Source organism: Vombatus ursinus, unplaced genomic scaffold (genome assembly GCF_900497805.2).
Source record: "Vombatus ursinus unplaced genomic scaffold, bare-nosed wombat genome assembly UNPS02014847.1, whole genome shotgun sequence".
Classification (NCBI taxonomy): Eukaryota; Metazoa; Chordata; class Mammalia; order Diprotodontia; family Vombatidae; genus Vombatus; species Vombatus ursinus.
Window position 1 is genome coordinate 6,458,727 of NW_020954625.1, and position 19,132 is coordinate 6,477,858.

At 39.2% G+C, this 19,132-nt stretch overlaps 1 protein-coding gene across 1 annotated transcript in view; it reads right to left on the bottom strand.

Annotated features, from left to right (window-relative positions):
• The window catches only part of MYPN (myopalladin), a 97,679-nt gene that overhangs the window by 43,892 nt on the left and 34,655 nt on the right, over window positions 1–19,132 (bottom strand). Inside the window, exons 3-7 of the mRNA XM_027840693.1 lie at window positions 13,164–13,339; window positions 12,099–12,150; window positions 7,285–7,399; window positions 6,466–6,537; window positions 261–402 (exon numbers count right to left, since the gene is read on the bottom strand). Coding sequence (XP_027696494.1) covers window positions 261–402; window positions 6,466–6,537; window positions 7,285–7,399; window positions 12,099–12,150; window positions 13,164–13,339 — 557 coding nt within the window. The remainder of the gene's footprint in view (window positions 1–260; window positions 403–6,465; window positions 6,538–7,284; window positions 7,400–12,098; window positions 12,151–13,163; window positions 13,340–19,132) is intronic.

The following is a 19,132-nucleotide window of genomic DNA, read 5'->3' on the forward strand; positions in this document are numbered from 1 at the left end:
GAAGAAGAAGAAGAAGAAGAAGAAGAAGAAGAAGAAGAAGAAGAAGACGACGACGACAACCTTGGAAGAACAATTAATGGCAACTGAATTGTAAAGATTTTGTAAAGTATAAATATTTTTTGACATGCAGAAACAAAGGTCTAAATGCATTTCAACACTTTTATATGTCCCAAACTGGCGTGAATTAAAATCCAATGAATGAATCTAAATCCAACATCTAAAATCCAACAAATGAAATGCACTAAATAAAATCAACTTACTTTTCTGTAAAATTCGAAAATCTGGAGAATCCTCTATCAATGTCCCCTCTCTGTACCACTCCACTTTGGGGGATGGTGCTCCTTTAACTCTGCATTCAAAAACAACTAGTTGACCCTCAGAGGCTGATAAATCTTGCAGCATCTGTAATGGGAAAGTATATTATAAAAATAAAGAATTGTTGTATTTTCTGCAATCTAGTGCCAACTTCTAGAAGATATTATTTCTCCCAATGTCTGATCTTTTTCTAAGTCTTCACATATGTGAAGACTTTTATGTTTAATTCTGAAAGGTCTCTCGAGAGTGTTTTAAAGGCAGTCATTTAGGTTACTGTATTTCTTTTCCCTTAGCTGATACATGCTTTTTTTTTTAATGTGATAATGATATCATGATATCATGTAGAACACTTTGCAGTTTTTCACTTACTCTGATTCATAATAAGTACCTCTATTGTCAAGGTCACATATGGGATTTGGCTTCTCAGAACTGCAAAATACCATAATGAGTATCAACAAGTATAATTTGTATAGAGGATGTAATATGTAAAATATTCTGGTTTCCATCAAAGGTATAGCTTTGTGGATGAAACAAATGATTGCATCTTTCAGGCTTTATCATCGGTATTTTTCCTCATCTTTCTAGTGGGGATAATATCATTTGACCTATATTGCTCATAGATTTGCTGTGATATTTGAATGACACATAATATATATTAGCACTTTGTAATCATAAAGTTGTGAGACATAACCATAAAATTCACTTTAAAGCAATGAGCATATATAAGGTTCTGTTGCATAAATGGAAACTCCTTGACATCATAGACTTTGAATAGGGGCTTAACAAATGCTTATGGAATAGAAGGAAAGGGAATTGAATTAGGGTTTGATGGCATTTGGGAAAATCTTCAGTACTTTTAATGACAACAGATTTCTTCTTGACAGAGAGAGACCCAGCCAGATCAGCTCTCTAGGAAGATTTGGTTTTTGTCAGCTCTGTGGAAGGGGGCTAGAAAGGGAAATGAGTGAAAGCAAGGAGACAGGCGAGAGGATGATTGCAATAATTCAGGTAAAGGAGAACCAGGGCCTGAACCCCATTAGTGGTTATGTGGGTGGAAAGAAGGTGATAGAGGCAAGAGATGTACTGGAGGTCAAAAAGAGAAAAGACCTGAAAACTTATTAGATATGGAGGATGAAGACAGAAGAGTTGAGGAGGACTCTGAAATTACAAATCCGAGTTTCTGGAATCATGGTGGCACCCTCAAAAGAAATACACAAGTTTAGAGATAGAGGAGCTTTTGGTGGGGCATAGAGATAATGAATTCTATTTTGAGCATGATAAGTTCGAGGTGGCAATGAAATCTCCAGGTAGAGATGTATAGTTAACGTTTATAGAGCACTTAAGGTTTGCAAAGTAGGTGCTGTTATTATTCTCATTTTACAGAACAGGAAACTGAGGTAGACAGAGGTTAAGTGACAAAAAATAAGTGTCTAAGGCTAGACTTGAACTCAGGTCTTCCCGACTCCAAGCCCAGTACTCTATCCAATGTATTATCTAGCTGCCTCTATTGTATAGTAATACATAGGAAACATTTGGTCACGTGGGACCAGAATTCCAGAGACAGTGGGGCTAGTGCACAGAGATGATAACTGAACCCACAGAGCTGGTGAGTTCAGTTCTGTGCCCAGTTCACTGTTCATGTACAGTGTTTATACAAGATGTCTGTACTCAGGTACCAGCTATTTGGGCTGTCTATTCAATTATGCATCTTAACAATAGACTTCCTTCATCCATTTGTTTATTTGTTCATTTTCTGTGGGAAAAGACAAGATGAACCTTTTGGGGGTGATTATGTATCTTATTTAGCAGGTTTTTCAGCATTCTGGGGATTGATGTTACCTGCACAGTGTCACCTGTAAACAAGAGCATCTGGAGAAACTTATCTTCTTTAGGGAATTTCTTTTCCATTTGGACTCTGCTAACTAGCCTCAAAGACACTGGCAAACACCTGGAGTCAGTATACCTTTCCCTGTTCCCTGTATAAGAGAAAATAATCTTTGCTGTTGTAACTTTGAAGAAATCTTGTATGACTTTAACAAATTCTAAGATGATAAATTTAGAGCCAGAAGGGTACTTAGAGGCAACCTAGCCCAGCCCTTTCTTTTTACAGATGAGGAAACTGAGGCCCAGAGTGGTGATGTGACTTGAACAGGGTCATGTAAGCAGATAAGCAACAGCCAACATTTGAACCCAAGAACTCTGACTCCAAAGCCAGAACTCTATTCACCGCACCATACTGCCAAATACAAAGCGACAGCATACTGAAGGAGGGGCTCAAAGGCAGCATTTGCTCTACCAAATCAAAAACATTTTTTACAGTCAGCAATGGTGGGATCTTGTATTCTCTGCACCTTTCAGGCAGCCATACAATTGTAAATATGTGGTCTGATGTAGAGTATCAGTTATGAAATTGCCCTTGTCTCCTTCTTACATCTTTTATTAAGGAAGCTTTTGACATATATGCAGATTATTGTCATGAAAATTATGTAGAGATGGGGAAGAAGTCATTCTCAAGTATTCTGTGAGATCATATACCTTTTTTTTTTTTAGATATCCTGAAAATCAATTTCTCCCTCAATGTCCTTGAAATTTAATTCCCCAACCCTCTCCTCTGGGTGTATTTGGGCTAATCCAGTTTTTTCTCCAACTTTGTTTCCTTTCATGCATGAAAGTTCTACTTTCTCATTAAGTACATCAGGGACTGTGACATTAGAGTTCAAATGTGGTAATTTTACTGTCACTGATGGAGGGAATCATTGGTTTAAGTAATTTTGACAGATCTTTTCCAATTTTTTAGGTTGTTTGTTCTCCTCTGTGAAGTTTTAGCCTTAGATGCTCTTATGATAATCTGGCGCTATTGGGACAGTCTGGGTCTTTTATTTTATTTTATTTTTTGTTTTGTTTTGCTAGGCAATTGGGGTTAAGTGACCTGCCCAGGGTCACACAGCTAGTAAGTTTCAAGTGTCTGAGGCTGGATTTGAACTCAGGTCCTCTTGACTCCAGAGCCAGTGCTCTACTCACTGTGCCACCTAGCTGCCCCTAGTCTGGGTGTTTTACCAAATTTTTCTATAGCCCTGTTTTCCCTTCTACTTCTTGCTGCTTTAAGAGCTTATCTTGCTCATACTCTTCCATCATACTTTTCCTCAGAATTTTACAAATGAGTTTACATTCTAGATCAAGATTGTTCTTGCCTGCTGTACCTCTTTTTTGGCAAGAAGATCATGTTTCTTAGATTAAGGCAATTTCTAAAATTTTGATCTCCTGGTGACAAGTGATTTTAACAGTTAAATTTACTTAGAAAATGGTAATAATCTGATATTGATACAATCAGCTTCATTATCTGTGACGTTCTTATGCTCACCATGTATAATAAGTACTTCACTGGCTTCTTCATGAGGAAAAATATATTTGACATATTGTCAATAGGCTTCTTTTGTTTTCTTTTCTCTTTTGTTTCTTAGGATCAAGGGATCATCAATTTAGAAGGGAGAGGACCTTGCTATCATCTAATACAACTCCGTAATTTTACGGATGAAGAAATTAAGAGATTTGCCAAAGGTCACCCAAGCAGTGATAGTGTCAGGATCTGAATCTAGGTGCTCTGGTTTCATAAACAGTGTTCATTACACTGATATGCTACTTTAATCCTGGACCATATTTTCTAACATGTTTCAATTTCCCCTCACCCACCCCCATTTTCATCTTTGCACTGAAATCATTGATTATTAAAATGTGTTGATTTAATCTGGAGGGTCTTACTGAGCTCTTTATAGAATTTCGCTGCCTCTTCATGTAATTTCTCTGAGCTTCAGTTTTCTCATCTATGAAATGGGATAGGGGAGGAGGATGAAGAAGGGAAAGGGTAGAATGAGCAAAGCCAGTGCCTTTTCTTGCTCTGCTAATGTTCTAGGTTCAGCTACAGGCCTTCTTCTATAAAACTTAAAATATTCTGTTGGTACCTCTGTCATATTTGTGACATCCCTGCGAGGAAGGCAGGGGGCATAATAACTACACAAAGCTAGGAATCCATTAGCTTTAATTCCACCACAGATTGGTGCATATGCTGGGTTAGAAAATAATTCGAAAAAAAGAGTGGTCTGAGTTTGTCCATGCAGTCATTAGAACTCCGGATCAGACCCCTAGCACGGTTGTTCCAGGTTTTCCTGTCTCTGCTGTTATATAACAGATCTGCTCTTCTACCTCTCCCTTCCCCCACCCGTTCTACCGCTGCCCTTTTCAAATTACTGCTGAAACTGCTGGAGCCAGGGCTTCTGCAGCCTTGGAGCAGGAACCACAGCGGCAGCTGCTGTGGGCGTGGGAGTGGGGAGGGGGTCAGCAGCCTCTCCCACTCATCAAGTGGTAGTGCTCTTTTTTTCCCTACAAAAATACTTCATACTGTACTGTTCGGACTTGTAGGGAAATATTTTATTAGTGAGGCCTCTCCCTATCTAAAGTCACATAAAAAGTCTTGCAAAAGATGGTTCCTATTGGTCCAGGCCTGAACTAAGATGAAGTACCTCCATGATCCAGTCATAAACTCTACCACCCATTTGTTGGGGAGCTTTAGGCAACTCATTTATCTCTCTGTGCACCTTCATTTTCCCCTAACTCTAAAATGATGATAAAAGGAGTTCCCATTAACCCCAAAGAAAGTCTAAGGATCAATGATATGGTGCTTAAAAACAGAACTGTGCTCCACAGATCAACATGCATGCTATAAAAATACAAATGATGATTTCTTGGCATCAATGAAAAAGACCCCATTATTATAGGATAGAATAGGTAGTGAGGCAGAGGCGTTAGGTTGACGCCCAAAGGTGAGGAAACAGAACAGGAATAGCCTAAATCAAAGTGCATAAAAGGGTTTGTTGTCATGGCCCACAGACACATGAGCACTGTCATCAGTGACTCTGACTCAGAGAAATGTGTGGCTAATGACACTGGCAGTGACTGACCTCAGCTGTGCCCTCCCTGACAGAGACTAACGCAAGTGTGCGGCTGCTGCTGAATCCCTGGGGCATGGGGCCAATGCTTACTAGTACCCTGAACACGCGAGAGGAGTGTGTGCTCCATTTATGGAGTTGAAAGCCTGTGGCAGAGGAAGAGTCTACACAGTTTGGCTCTGCCAAGAGCTACTTTTAAAATCAGAGCTCTGAAAAGCCTTGCTTATGATTTTTTTCTTGAGGAAAAATCACCTAAACAAGGAAGCACATATACAGGGTCTTGATCGCTCAAGTACGAAAGCAAGTTGCTAGAAGATGAGGGATCAAAGCCAGCTCCCTCCTGGGGGGCTAGCCCCCAGGACCGCTGTGTGAATCACTGTTCAGGACTTTAAGGAACTGTGATTTCACCTGCACAGGTATCTCTTCCACTGACCCAGATCACCACCTGCCCAGACTGTAGATGATGATGACGATGACGGCAATGATGGTTCATTTTTGTACAGCTCATTATAGCTTGTGGTGATTTTCTCAGGTGAAGAACCTGACAAGGTAGGTGACTTGCCTCTAGCCTCACAGCTAGTAAGTTTCTGAGGCAGAATTCGAACTCAGCTTTCTTGGCTCTAAACCCTGTGCTCTCATTTCTGTGCCTGGCAGTCTTTCCTAGGTAGCTGGATGAGTTGCAGTGGCAGAAAAAACCTCATCAGTGGAGGGCAGCCCAGTGATGATGAGCCTTACCTTATGGCTCAGTGATGGAGAGAAGTGCTTCGTGTGATATACATGGACTGTTACTTGTGCCTTTCTGGGCATGACCTTGGGACCCAACTACCAACTTCAAACTGCAGAAATACTAAGGGTGAAAACCAAAGTGCAGACTAGAGCAGACTAATGACATCCAAAGGGACCTGCTCTCATCAGGGATGAACATTCATTTGAAATGGAAACTGAAGCCAGTAAAGGTGTGTTGAAAACTCCTGGGGACAATTTAAAACCAAAAAGAATATTGTGAGTGTGGAAGGACTTGCTTACTGACGTGGAAGCCATTATTGGAAAGTTGGGGTTGTAATTATTACTACAGCCAGAAATTTTTCCTGGTGAATTCATATCCTGAGGTAACATTAAAGAAAACGCAACAACTTTTATTTTCTGAGTCGGTACAGTTATTGTGATTTCTTTAAGTCACATCAGAGGGAGATTAAGTTTCAATTACCTTTGTGAACACAGGAGCTGCTATTATAGGCTTTCCATCCAGTCCTTGTAAGTAGTTTGTGGGGCTCTGACACTGAAAATTAAAAGAAAAAGGAACAGTGATAAATGCCTCAGCCACTGAGATAATGCAATCCTTCCGTGCAGATCTGGCCTCTAAACCACTTCATGAGGGGAACTGCTCTTCCCAAGAGGAATGGACGGGGCAACCCTAAGCCTGGGTACCATACAGACTACTTTGGACTTATAGTCAATCCTTTTTTTTTCCAGAAATCTACACAGTTATTAAAAGATGGTAAAATGGGTACTAATGGATGAAAAGCCACAGTTTTTTTTTTAAGTGATCAAGTGAAGAGCCATCTTAATTTTTTATAAATTTGGTGAGAAATTTCTCATATTTTGTTAATTTAATATCCAGTAATTAATTTTGTTAATTTGATGTAAATTATTTAATTATTTTTATCTATAATTTCCCAACTTGCTACAGAAGTATTCTAATGGACTAGAAAAAAATTTCATCCCTTAGGACTAACAACGAATAGAAATGAGCAGCTATCACAGAAAAGAATGTTACAACACCAGAGCAACCAGGACCTGCCAGAAGAAATCGGTATTCTGTGAGGACTACCACCATAGCTGTGCTCTCTGAGACAGAAGAATCATCATAGGCTCTAATAAATAGAAAATCAAGTCTCATGGGGTGATGCCCACTTCTAGGCCCAGTGTGACATCATATGTGTACTCTCTGCCTTTTAAACTGTGGCATGAGACAATAAAGTATTGGGAATGGATTCATTTGCCTGTTATGCCTGGATTCTCATACCTGCTGAATAATAGATAGATGAGGCCGGACCACTCTAGGCTGTGCTTCTGCTCCTTCCTTCAGGGGGACTGCAGAATTAGTAGGAGGTGATGACACCTCTTCTGGCTTCTGGACCCTGTGAAATATTTAAAACAGTGTAGTCTTACCACGTTTGCCCATTACTCAATGAAGATAAAATCTCTCAAAGATTCTCTCAAGCATGTAACAATAGGCTACATTTGAACACAATGGATTTGATGTTTTAAAATTATATGTATTTTTTATTTGCATTGATTCACAAAGGAGCAGGGTGGTATTCCTCCAGGGCAGCAGCAGAGGGCTACAGAGGAGTCACAGGTCTCCAAGAGGAGGCCCTAGAGGATTCTGCAGTTTGATGCAATTGATATACTGTCACCCACACACTAGAACATCTAGAGCACCTCAGCATTTACAGACAATTCCTCTTTCCATCACATCGTCTAGGAAAGTGGCAAATACCTTTGGCAAGTATGCTTATTTTATCCCTCATTTGATACATATAAACAGGATCTTTGAACAGAGTTTACCTCTGGGGTTGTATTTTTTTGGCGAGGCAATGGGGTTAAATGACTTGCCCAGGGTCACACAGCTAGTAAGTGTCTGAGGCTGGATTTGAACTCAGGCCCTCCAGACTCCAGGGCTGGTGCTCTATGCGCTACCTAGCTGGGTTGTATTTTTCAAGAAAACCTGTACAGCCTTGCCTCATTATTTTTCTTTCTTCTAACTTCCTTATTTCTGTCGAGGTCGCCACCATCCTTCAGTCACTTCCGATCACAGTTTTTCTTTCTTCCAAGTCCCTTCCCCTTCCCTCCCCTCACTGCACCTCCATCCATTCAATTGCCAAGTTTGCTCTTTCTCCCTTGACCACATCTCTTGTATCTGTCCCTTTATTTCCCATGCAGACAGTCATCACCCTACTTCAGACCTCTATCACCTCCTTTCTGAGCCCTTACGAAGAAGCTCTCATTGGCATCTCTGCTTCCAGAAGTTCCCCTCACCCATTCCCTTTCCACAGAATTGCCTGATCTTCTAATCCGTACTGTCTTTTTAAACCCTAAGACACACAGACTACGCCACTCCCCTTGTCAAAACCCTTCAGGGGTTCTCTACTGTCCACAGGTTAAAACACAAACTCTTCAGCTTGGTATTTAAGGCCCTCTAGAAACTGGCTCCAGCCTTCCTTTCCAGCCTTATTTCCCATCACTTCCTTTGCAGCACTCCATATTCTTGTCAAACTGGACCACCAGTGGTTCCTTGAACTCAATATTCTGTCTTTCACAACTCTGTGCCTTTAAATGAGCTGTCTCCCATGCCTGGAGTTCCTCCTTACCTCTGAATGTTAGAATCCCTAGCTCCCTTCAAGGCTCAGCTCAGGTACCTCCTCCTCCTTGAAGCCTTTCCTGATATCTCCAGTTGCTAATGCATTCTTAGTCTCAATTTTCCTTATACTTATTTGTATAGATGTTTGATTCCCTGCATCTCTCACCAGTAGAATGTAAGTTTCTTGCAGGCAGGAATTGTTTAATTTTTAGCTTTGTATCTCCAGCACCAAGCATTAAGTACCTTATACATAGTAGGAGCTTAACTTATCTTTGTCGAATTAAATTTTCCTCTGCAGTGTTTTAAAAAGGAGTTTATAACCTAAGTCAGCATTGTCCCAGGCTGCTATAGCTCTCTGCTTGTCAAAAGGATCAAGAATTTGCTGGCTAGGGTGGTTTTTGGCCTCCTTGTTGTGGCCATTGCTTTATACTGGGTAGACATCTCCTGGGAATGGCAATTCAGAATCAGTCTTTTCCTTTATACATTTCTCTTTTTCTGTACTTATAGACAGAATGAATACAGCAGGTTGAATCTGTTGTAGCTGCATACACTATGTTCTTCTCAATCTTTATGCTTTCTTTTAATTTGTTTTTGATTTTGGCTTTTACTCTAACCAATCAATGGTTTAACTAAACACAAACAACTGGTTTAGAAATGACTTCCCCATAATTAACCAGTCATTTCCTGCTCAATAGGATATAGCTAACTTGAGTTTTTGGGTGATATTTAGCTAATCACGAGCAGCTCAAGGTGAATTGTAATTATATTTCTTAGGCCCACAATAAAATAAACAGGCAATTATTTGTTTCTTTGAAAAGAACTTTGGGTCATCTTTCTTATAATTTTTAGTTTCACTTGTAGTTAAGATTGTGACTGGACCTGTATTTCATTGCTATAGAAAACTCTTTAGTTTAGGAAATTCCCTCTACCATTGCAGGCTGACACCTTCTCCACGATGATGTAGAGAATCAGCTGCCCAGAGCACTGAGAAATTTAATGCCTTGCCTGGGGTCCCATATGTGTCAGAGGTGGGCTTTGTACCTAGCTCTTCCTGGTTTCATGGCCAGCTTTCTACCCATTATACTGCAAATAGTTCAGTTCCTCTAGTAATAGATCAACTCACTGGTCATCGGACAAGGATCTCGTATTTAGAGCACAGATTACTATGGTTTTGTTTTGTTTTAGCATCATCTACCCCCTCTTTCAGGGTAGCTAGGTGGCGTAATGGATAGAGTACCAGGTTGGAGTCAGACAGACCTGAGTTCAAATCTGGCTGCCGACACTTACTAGCTATATCACCCTTGGCAAGTCACTTTATCCTGTTTGCCTCAGTTTGCTCATTTGTAAAATGATCTGGAGAAGGAATTAGCAAACCACTCCAGTATCTTTGTCAAGAAAACCCCAAATGGGGTCATGAAAAGTCAGATATGACTGAAAAATGAACAAACCCCTTCTTTTACCACTCTACCATGATCATTACATAAGCAGCCTACATCACACTGAGGACACCATTTTGTATTTTCCTTTTGTTCTTGGGGTGCCATAGATAAAAAGTTCATCACTAAATGGTGAGCCTCTCCATACTAAGCTGGGCTTGTCTTTAGTCTGTTGCTAAGATTATTTCAGGAATCTGGTTTGGTGGAATCTTTTCTTTTAAATTTTCTTTTTATATGTATGTGTGAACTCAACAATCATATACAAACATATCAACATACAAAGAAGAAAAAGGAAGGATTGCATAAGAAACTATAATGTTTGCTTTGTTACATAATTTGCTTTTTAAGAATATACACATCCACATACACCAATAGATCCATACTCTTCTTGGCATAAACTTCCACAATTGGTAGTCCACTGGCATAAGTTTTGGGAACTTATGTCACAATGAGGCATCAGAGCAAGACTTCTGTTGGGGTGACTCAGTACAAAACTTAAAATAAAGTCTTAGTATCTGTGCATTGCTTTTTAGTATAAAAGCATTTCCCTTCTCTCTCTTACATTCCTATGAGATAGGCAGGGTGAGTGGTATTATTTCTATTTTGTAGATTAGAAAATAGAAGTTTAGATAAGCTAACTTTCTTTCCCAAAGTCATACTGCTGGCTAGTAGTGTTAGTGGTTAATAATGATGTAATTAGAAATGAAGTCAGTCTAAAAACTCAGGGCATTTGACTTTTAGCTCAATGTTTTTAGGTCACGTCCTGGCCCACACTGCTTCAAATGAATGTAAATCCTATAGTGAATAGAACGATTATAATAGATAAAAACTTAGAGAAAACAAAAGCAAAATCATCATTGAATTACTTTGCCTGGCACTTCAAGAGAATGCTGTAACAGGCAGCATGGATAGTGAGCCAGTTTTGGATTCAGGAACACCTGGACATATTCTAGCTCCTGAGATCTTGGGCAAGTCATTTAACCTTGTCATGACCAAGCAAATTTTCCAAGACTTTATATTGCAGAATAGCTACAAATTTGGATTGATAGAGTTCCATACCTGTAGTTCCCTACACCAATGAAGTCCCAGATTCAGGTTTTTTATGATGATAATAGATCATCTTGGATTAATGTTATAATTTATTATAGTTTTTGAGCACTTTTCTTCTGAGCAGAACTATAGGATCCTTGAGGGTAAGCAGATATCATGTTTTATCTCACTATTTTATCTCCCCTAGGAATTAGCATCATGCTCTGCACACAGTGGTATTTAATAAAGACTTGTTGTATTTGTGTTTGTAAACAGCCCAGGTTTCAGGATTTATCTTATTGAACCCTATCAATTTAAGGAGGTAAAAAAAATTTGCATTTCATAGATGAGAAAATGAGGTTAAGTGTCCAAGATCATCTCTCTATCAACATTACATTATACAATTCAGCTTAAGTTGGTGCCAGCTGAATAAACAACACTTTATACTAAGTATAATGTTTGCCTTATAGATTTCCAAGCTGGAAGTGACCTTTGGGTGTTCTTTATTATTATTGTTCATCATCTTCATTAACCCTCTCACTTTTTCAGGAAAGGAAACTGAAGCCAAGAGAAGTTCCATGTCTTATCTAAGATCACATACCATAATTCAATATTTTCTTGTTGACTTTGAGTCATTCTTGTTACTATTTTAATCAGAAAACATCAAGCAGTTGCAGTATAAAGATCATTTGTTCCCCCTTGCATGTTTTATATTTATATTGCTATCTGTTTCTTAGAGGAAATATTGATATTAATCTGATAACTAAACCAAAGGAAACAGCTGATTGTTTGTTCACCTAATACAGCCTAACCCTTTCTTTTGAGACCACACAGTTATGAACCTGCATTAATCTCTTATCCCCCAAATCACAGATTTTAAATTCTATTTGAAGTAAAAAAAAATTAAAAGCAAACCAATTCATAGTTTTTTAAAAGACTGTATGAAAGCTAAGAAACAAACTTACAGTCAACAAAATGAAAAGTTTCAAAAATCAATTTAATTAGCATTACCGATTCATATCTTCCTTTTTAACATCCCCGTCAGAGTCAGACGATGAAGCGCCTGGAAAAGAGGGAAGAGAGACATGAGATTTTTATCCTAATTTCTTAAATTGATTTACAAGCAATTTAAGAACTGTATTTCTTAACCAAGCAGCAGTAGAAAGCAAGCTGGTTTTGGGTTCAGGAAGAACTGGTTTCAACTCTGGCCTTTGATGCATTCTGGGTCTGTGTGGAGAAATGCTTGGGCCCTCAGGATGTTCTTTAGGACCAGTGAGTTATGGATTTGTGGAGAGGGAGAACAGCATACTGGGAGTTCCCTATACTGACAAAACCTACCTCCTGAAAGATCTCTTTTTTTTTTTTTTGCTTTTTGATGAGGCAATTGGGGTTAAGTGACTTGCCCAGAGTCACACAGCTAGTAAGTGTTGTGTCTGAGGGGGGATCCGAAAGATCTTAAAACTTAAAACAATTGCTTTAACCTTCCAGTTTTTCTAAGTTTAAAACTCTCCCTGGCTGTAATAAGAATTGTTTAGGAAGGATAAGTTGCTCTGAAAGGTAATGGCATTCTCCAGTGTCTATAATTCATTTTAGTCCCTCAGTCACAGATTTGAGAAAGAAAGGGCTTAAAGTAGATTTCAAACATTGTAGCTGTAGCTGTGTGCCCCTTTGTCTAGCCTTACTATTAATAAGGTAGAGTTGATTATTTTGTTGTATTGTTTTTTTTTTAAAGTAAGGGTGTTTGTAGTCCTTTTGCCAAAACCAGAAAAACAGTAGCAGCAAAATCTCAGCACTATTACCGGAGCTCTGATATTTGGCTTACTGATAATTCACTGGCACCCCAGACAAAACCTCTGAAGAGGTGAGGTCAAAGATTTCCAAACAGACTCTTTATCCATTTGTTAAAGAACAATACCTGGAGAAAATCCAGGGTTTTAGAGAAACCTCTCTAAAACTTTAGAGGATTAAAAAAAAATCTTAAACAAGAAATGTAATAAACCTCCCCCAGTAGAATAATATTGTAAAACTCACTAACACTGCCCATTGAAAACCTGTGCATATATATATTTTTTTTACCTTCTATATAAATTTCTGCAGAAGTTGAATCTGTCCCATAGATATTGGAAGCAAAACACGAATAACGCCCTGTGTCATCCTCAAAGGCTTCAGTGATGGTCAATGAGTGCACGTTTCCCGCCTGGGTGATTTGAACGTCAGGTGAGTTTTCCAGTTCCTTCCCTTCACAGTACCACCTGTGAGAGAAGAGATGACTGCCTGTCACAGGGCCTAGCACAAGAGACCCCCGGGGCAAGATCAACTAGGAATCAAAACACTAAACAGCTGGATTTATCATTGATGGTATTATTGTGATGCTAAAAAGAGAGCGCTCAATTATGTAGCATTGATGTTATGGGAACAAAGTAACTTAACGGAATTAAAAAGCTCCTCCGGTTAAGGTTAGCACAAGTCCTAAAAGAAGGTTCAAGAAGCAAGTGAATTAAAGGATGGGAACCTTTATGGATTAACTCTCCAAATAACCTCAGGGGCTTTATTTTTTGCAATAAATAAAAAATTCTTTCATCTAATCTGGATATAATACAGTGTGGATAACTACTTAATTCTTAAAAACTCCAACAGAACCCTGATGGTTACATATGAGGCAGCAAAATTAAAATGAATCTAGGAACTTGGGTCAATAGAATAAAGCAAGACATCATTGTAGGATCATAGACTGAGATCTGGAAAGACTTCAGAGATCCAGGGATTCTTAACCTGTGGTCCATGGATAGATTTCAGGGAGTTCATAAACTTGCAGGGGAAAAACATTACATCTTTATTTAAAAATAATTGATTTCCTTTGTAATCTATTTATTTTATTTTATTCACTTAAAATACTATTCTGAGAAGAGATCTGTAGGCTTTACCAGGTTGCCAAAGGGGTCCAAGACACAGAAAAGGCGAAGAACCTCTAATCTGGTCCAATCTCCTCATTTTGTAGATGAGAAAACTGAGGGCCAGAAAGATCAAGTGATTTGCCCAAGTTCACACAAGGACTGACTACGAATCCAATATATTCCAGTGGACCACCACGTCAAGTGTCCCCTCCTGGTCCTGTTCCTGCTCCCAGACTTTGAAACTAGTCCACAGACATATTCTACTATTTTCCTCTAAGGCAAATCCCTCGATGCCCTTGACATCCTACGATGTCAACATCCTAAAATGTTGCTCTAGTAGTCCATCATCCCTCTCACATGCTTTAATCTGTCACCCATCTCTAGTTCCTTCCCTATGGAACATGCTTTAATTTCCTCTTAAAAAAAGACCTTCCTTTTCCCTTCTCCAGCTGTAGAAATCTTACCTGTATTTTTATAAATAAGATTCTCTTTCACACTCAGATTTTGTTTTTAAATTAAGCTCATTTCAGGGCTATCTATTTTTTTTTCCATGTGTTTACTTCAGGGGATTTTATTTCCTTCTAATAAATTATGGCTACTAGATAGTACCGCTTTCTGAGGCTAGACTACATACTGGTCTTCTCATTCCTACATATACCACATACCCATAAAATTATTTGTTTTGAGGATATAGATCAGAGAAGCTGGTGAAGGACTCCTGAAAGCCCCTTACGTTATTATTGGCCCCAACTCTAGGAGGTCAGCATAGTATAGTGGATAGAGGATTGTATTTGTAGTAAGAAAAACCTGCCTTTGAATCTTAGCTCCAAAAATAGTTGTGTGACCTGGACAAATCATGAGACCTCTCTAAACCATTGTTTCTTTATTTGTAATACTGAGTTTATGATAGTTATAATAACTACCTTAGGAGGCTACTGTGAGGCTGAAATGGTGTCCCAAATGTCTTAGTGCAGTTTTAAGCCACTAAAGCTTAGCTATTAAAATCCAACTATTAAGTTTATAAAATAAAACAGCAAACCTGAATATAGATGGCTAGAACTAAGAGTCCCTATGTGACAGGTACATTGTGCATTAAGGCATACAAAGCATTTTATACAGGGTGTCCCAAATGTCTTAGCGCAGTTTTAAGCAGCTGATTTTAAAAATCACAATATGTACTCTTAGGTATATAGATAAACAGATATGTACAAAAAACATATATTATTGATTCAGAATGTGGAGGTTGGAAGTGTCAGTGGTACAATTATAGCACTAGGTTAAATAGTGTGACTTTTAGTCCTGACTAACGTTCAATTGTACTTTTGTTTTGAACTAGTTCTGAGCCATTAATAACTTTCTCAATTTAAAAAAATGGAATTCTAATAAATATTCACAAAAATCAAAATCTCTAGACTAGATGGCTGCTATTGAGGGAGACTGAGGCTGGAGGATCTCTTTAGCTCAGGAGTTATGAGTTGCAGTGTGTTAAGCTGATCTGTTTTCTACACTAAGTCTGGCACCAACATGGTGATCAAGGGGCCACTGGGCTGCCTAAGGGGAGTCAAGTAGCCCAGGTTGGAAGTAGAGCTTGTCAAAACTCCCGTGCCAACTGATAGGAGGATCAGGTCTGTGAATGGTCACTGCAAGTCCTACCTGGGTAAAAGAAGAAGACTTGGTCTCAAAAGAAAACAAAAAAGAAAATCAAAATCAATGATCTTGGACTCTTTTCCCAATGAAATAACTTTATTTATTTCTCAGTGTACATACTCCTTAACATCCATTAACATGCTTTCCTCATTCTTATACTGACTCCTTATGTTTCTCTCATGAGGAATGTCCCTCCTTTTTGCCTAGGCAGATCCTGCCTTTAAGGCTTACCTTAGATCCCACATCAAGCCTTGCTTCCTTTGTGAATCTTTCCAGTTCTCAATGATCTCTTTCTTCTCTGAATTCTTACTGTTCTCATAGTCAACATATGATACTGCTTAGCACTTTGATGACATAGGGTTGAGCTCTTAAAACTGTCTCACACTTATATGTATTGTCTCCCAGCTAGCGGTATGTTGGCAGAGCTCTGTCACTGACCCTGTTTTGTTCAACATTTCCATCAATACTTGGATGGAAGCACAGATGGCACCCTTATCCGATGTGTGGAAGATAGCTGACATGAAGCTTGATGCCAGATTAGATGGCAGAACTGTCATCCAAAAAGATCCTGATAGGCTGGAAGATTGGGCCATATTTAATAGCCATAATTAAGTAATTTAACAGATAAACACAAGGTCTTGCATTTGGGTTAAAATAAATTGCATAATTCCAGAAAGGACAGACATGGTTAGACAACAGTTCATGAGAAAAAACTTGAATGTTTTGGCAGACTGCAAGCCCCATATGCACCAACACTATGCCACAGCAACCAAAAAACTAACATGATCTGAGGCTAACAGAATTATGATGTCCAAAGCAGATGTTATTCTGGTTGCAGTCTTCCCTGGTCTGATCTGATCTTGAATATTGTGTTAGTGGTTATCATAGGGCATGGACAAGCATGTCCAGGGGAGGGAGGCCAAGATGTTGAAGGGCTCAAAACCATGCCATAAGAGAGTGGGGTGAAGATAGTTCCCAGTAGACTGTAAAGGCCTTGAGGAAGCACTTTTTTGTTTTCACTTTTGTATTTCTAGTGTCTAGCACAGTGTGGGGTATATAGCAGGTACTTTGTACTTGCCACAGGTGTGACAATGCCACATTCAGAGGTGAACTTGGTGGGATAGGATGCTATCTAGAAACTGCTTTAAGCTTGAGTTCACTCTCCCCAGGGATGGAGCTGGTACCTACTTCAACTTGTTGCTGAGTTGAACTGGAGATATTAGCTTGGGTAAGGGGAAAGTTACAGTGACATGATCAGCAAGTTCAAATACCTGAACAGTTGTCATTTGGAAGTAGTATTAAACATATTCTTCTTGGATCCTGAGGACTGAACATCAGCCAATGGGTAGAAATAACAGTAAAGTAGATTTCAGTTTAATGTAAGGAAGAACTTCTTAATGATTAAAGCTGTTAAAAATGGAAGGGACTGCCTTTGTAGGTAATGAGTTCCCAGGCACCAGACTTCAAGAGGAGGCTGGATGACCACTTATTGGGGATGTTGTGGAAAGGAATCATCTATTAACCAGGTGTGTTGGACTAAACTTACTCCCATGTGCCAAGCACTGGGGATACGAAGAAAAAAAATATTTAAAATCTCCTGTCTTCAAGAAGTTTCCATTATATTAAGCAGAAACAGAAAATTAAATACACAATGGATACAAAGAGCTGTAAGAGAAAGGCCCCAGTCTGTAATTACTCCCACTTGTGGTTTTTAAATATGGGCCTCTGTTCTTTGCCTCTTTGAGTTTGGTTTTGTCTGCTCTTAAGTGAAAGAGTCTTAGAATAGGCAGCAACTTCATGAGCTTCAAAAAAAGCAGGAGGGTGACTTGCCTGAGGACTGGTGGCTGGAGTCCATGCCAGATTTTACAGACAGTTGAACCTGGGGAAGATAGAAATACTGAGGGCTTGCTTGGCTCAGCAAAGATGTGGATCAAAGGCAGCCAAGAGGGACAGACAGCAACTCATCCATTGACTATGCCACATTCAGAAGTGAATTTGGTGGGAAAGAATGCTATATGGAGACTAGCTCACTCACCCCTGGCATGGAGATAGTACAGGGTAAAGTGTTCCCCCTAGGTGTTAGGTGGAGGGAGAATTCTGTTTGTATTTCTGTTCTTGCTCTATATTTTCAGGAAATATCCCCTTTGTAAAAGCTAATTAATGTTAATTGGTTAAATAAAATTAGCTAATACTTGGTGGTTAACACTGGGGAGAACACACTGGGCTAGAGACTCGAGCTTATAGTATTAAAGGAAGACAACTCCCAACCACTCAGGGTTACCCCTAAATCCCTGAGGGGGAGATATGGCTTTGCTTTGGAGGACCCAACTTATTGGTGGAAATAGGAATTAGGAAGAGGACTTCTTAAATCTATAAATGCTGCAAGTTATATGTCAACAGATATGAAAGAGAAGTTGAAGATAACTTCAAGCCTGAGAAATTGAGTGACTAGAAGAATGGTGTCCTTGACAGAAATAGGGAGGTTGAGGAGGGGGGCACTATGGAAAAGATAATGAGCTCAATTTTGAACATTTGAGACCCCTGTGGAACATTCAATTGGAGCAGCAGCAGCATTTAGTGATACAGTATTTGAACTCAGGAAGACTGAGGCTAGCTCTATTGACCTGGTTGTTGTCCAAATTGAGATAGTTTAACTCATGGGAACTGTTGAAATAATCAAGAGAAGGAATATTAAGGGAAAAGAGAAGGCCCAGAATGGAGCCCTGAGATAGATCCACAAAAAGTCTGTGAGGCATGGATGAGAATCAGCAAAAAAGTCTGAGAAGGAATGGTCAGGCAGGTGGAGATACAGGAGGAAATGAGAGCATTGTCACAAAAAGCCAAGAACAAGGTCATATATTGAAAGACTTGTTAAATCTTGCAGAAAGATCAAGAAGGATAAGAACTGAGAAAAGGCTATTAAATTTGGCAAATAAGAGATCAATGGCAGCCTTGGAGATAGAGCTCTGGCCTTGGAGTCAGGAGGACCTGAGTTAAAATCCGGCCTCACACACTTGACACTTACTAGCTAGCTGTGTGATCCTGGGCAAGTCACTTAACACCAATTACCTCGCCAAAAAAGTAAAGAAAAGAAAAAAAAGAAAAAGAAAAATAGTGAGGAGCTAAAGACAGATTGAAAATTAAGAAGAAAAAGGGGTATCAATGTGGCAAATTCATGGGAGGATGGGATCAAGAGAAGTCAGCATTGGCAAGGGGGAAAAAAGCTACTTCTTCCTCCACAAGTTGAGCAAAGGAAGAGATAATGAAAAATAATATCAAGGTGATTTAAAATATAGAAAGGGAAGAAACATAGTTTGGGATGAATGGCTTCAATTTATTCAGTGAAGAGTGAGACAAACTCCTCTATTAAAGGGTGAGGAGGAGATGATGTAGGTGACAGGGGAGAGAAGATAAGGTTCTAACAGATACTGAGAAGAATAGGGTAAACTCAATCAGAGAAGAGTAAAAGTACTGGTGTGTTGATCTATGGGACTATTGAGACTA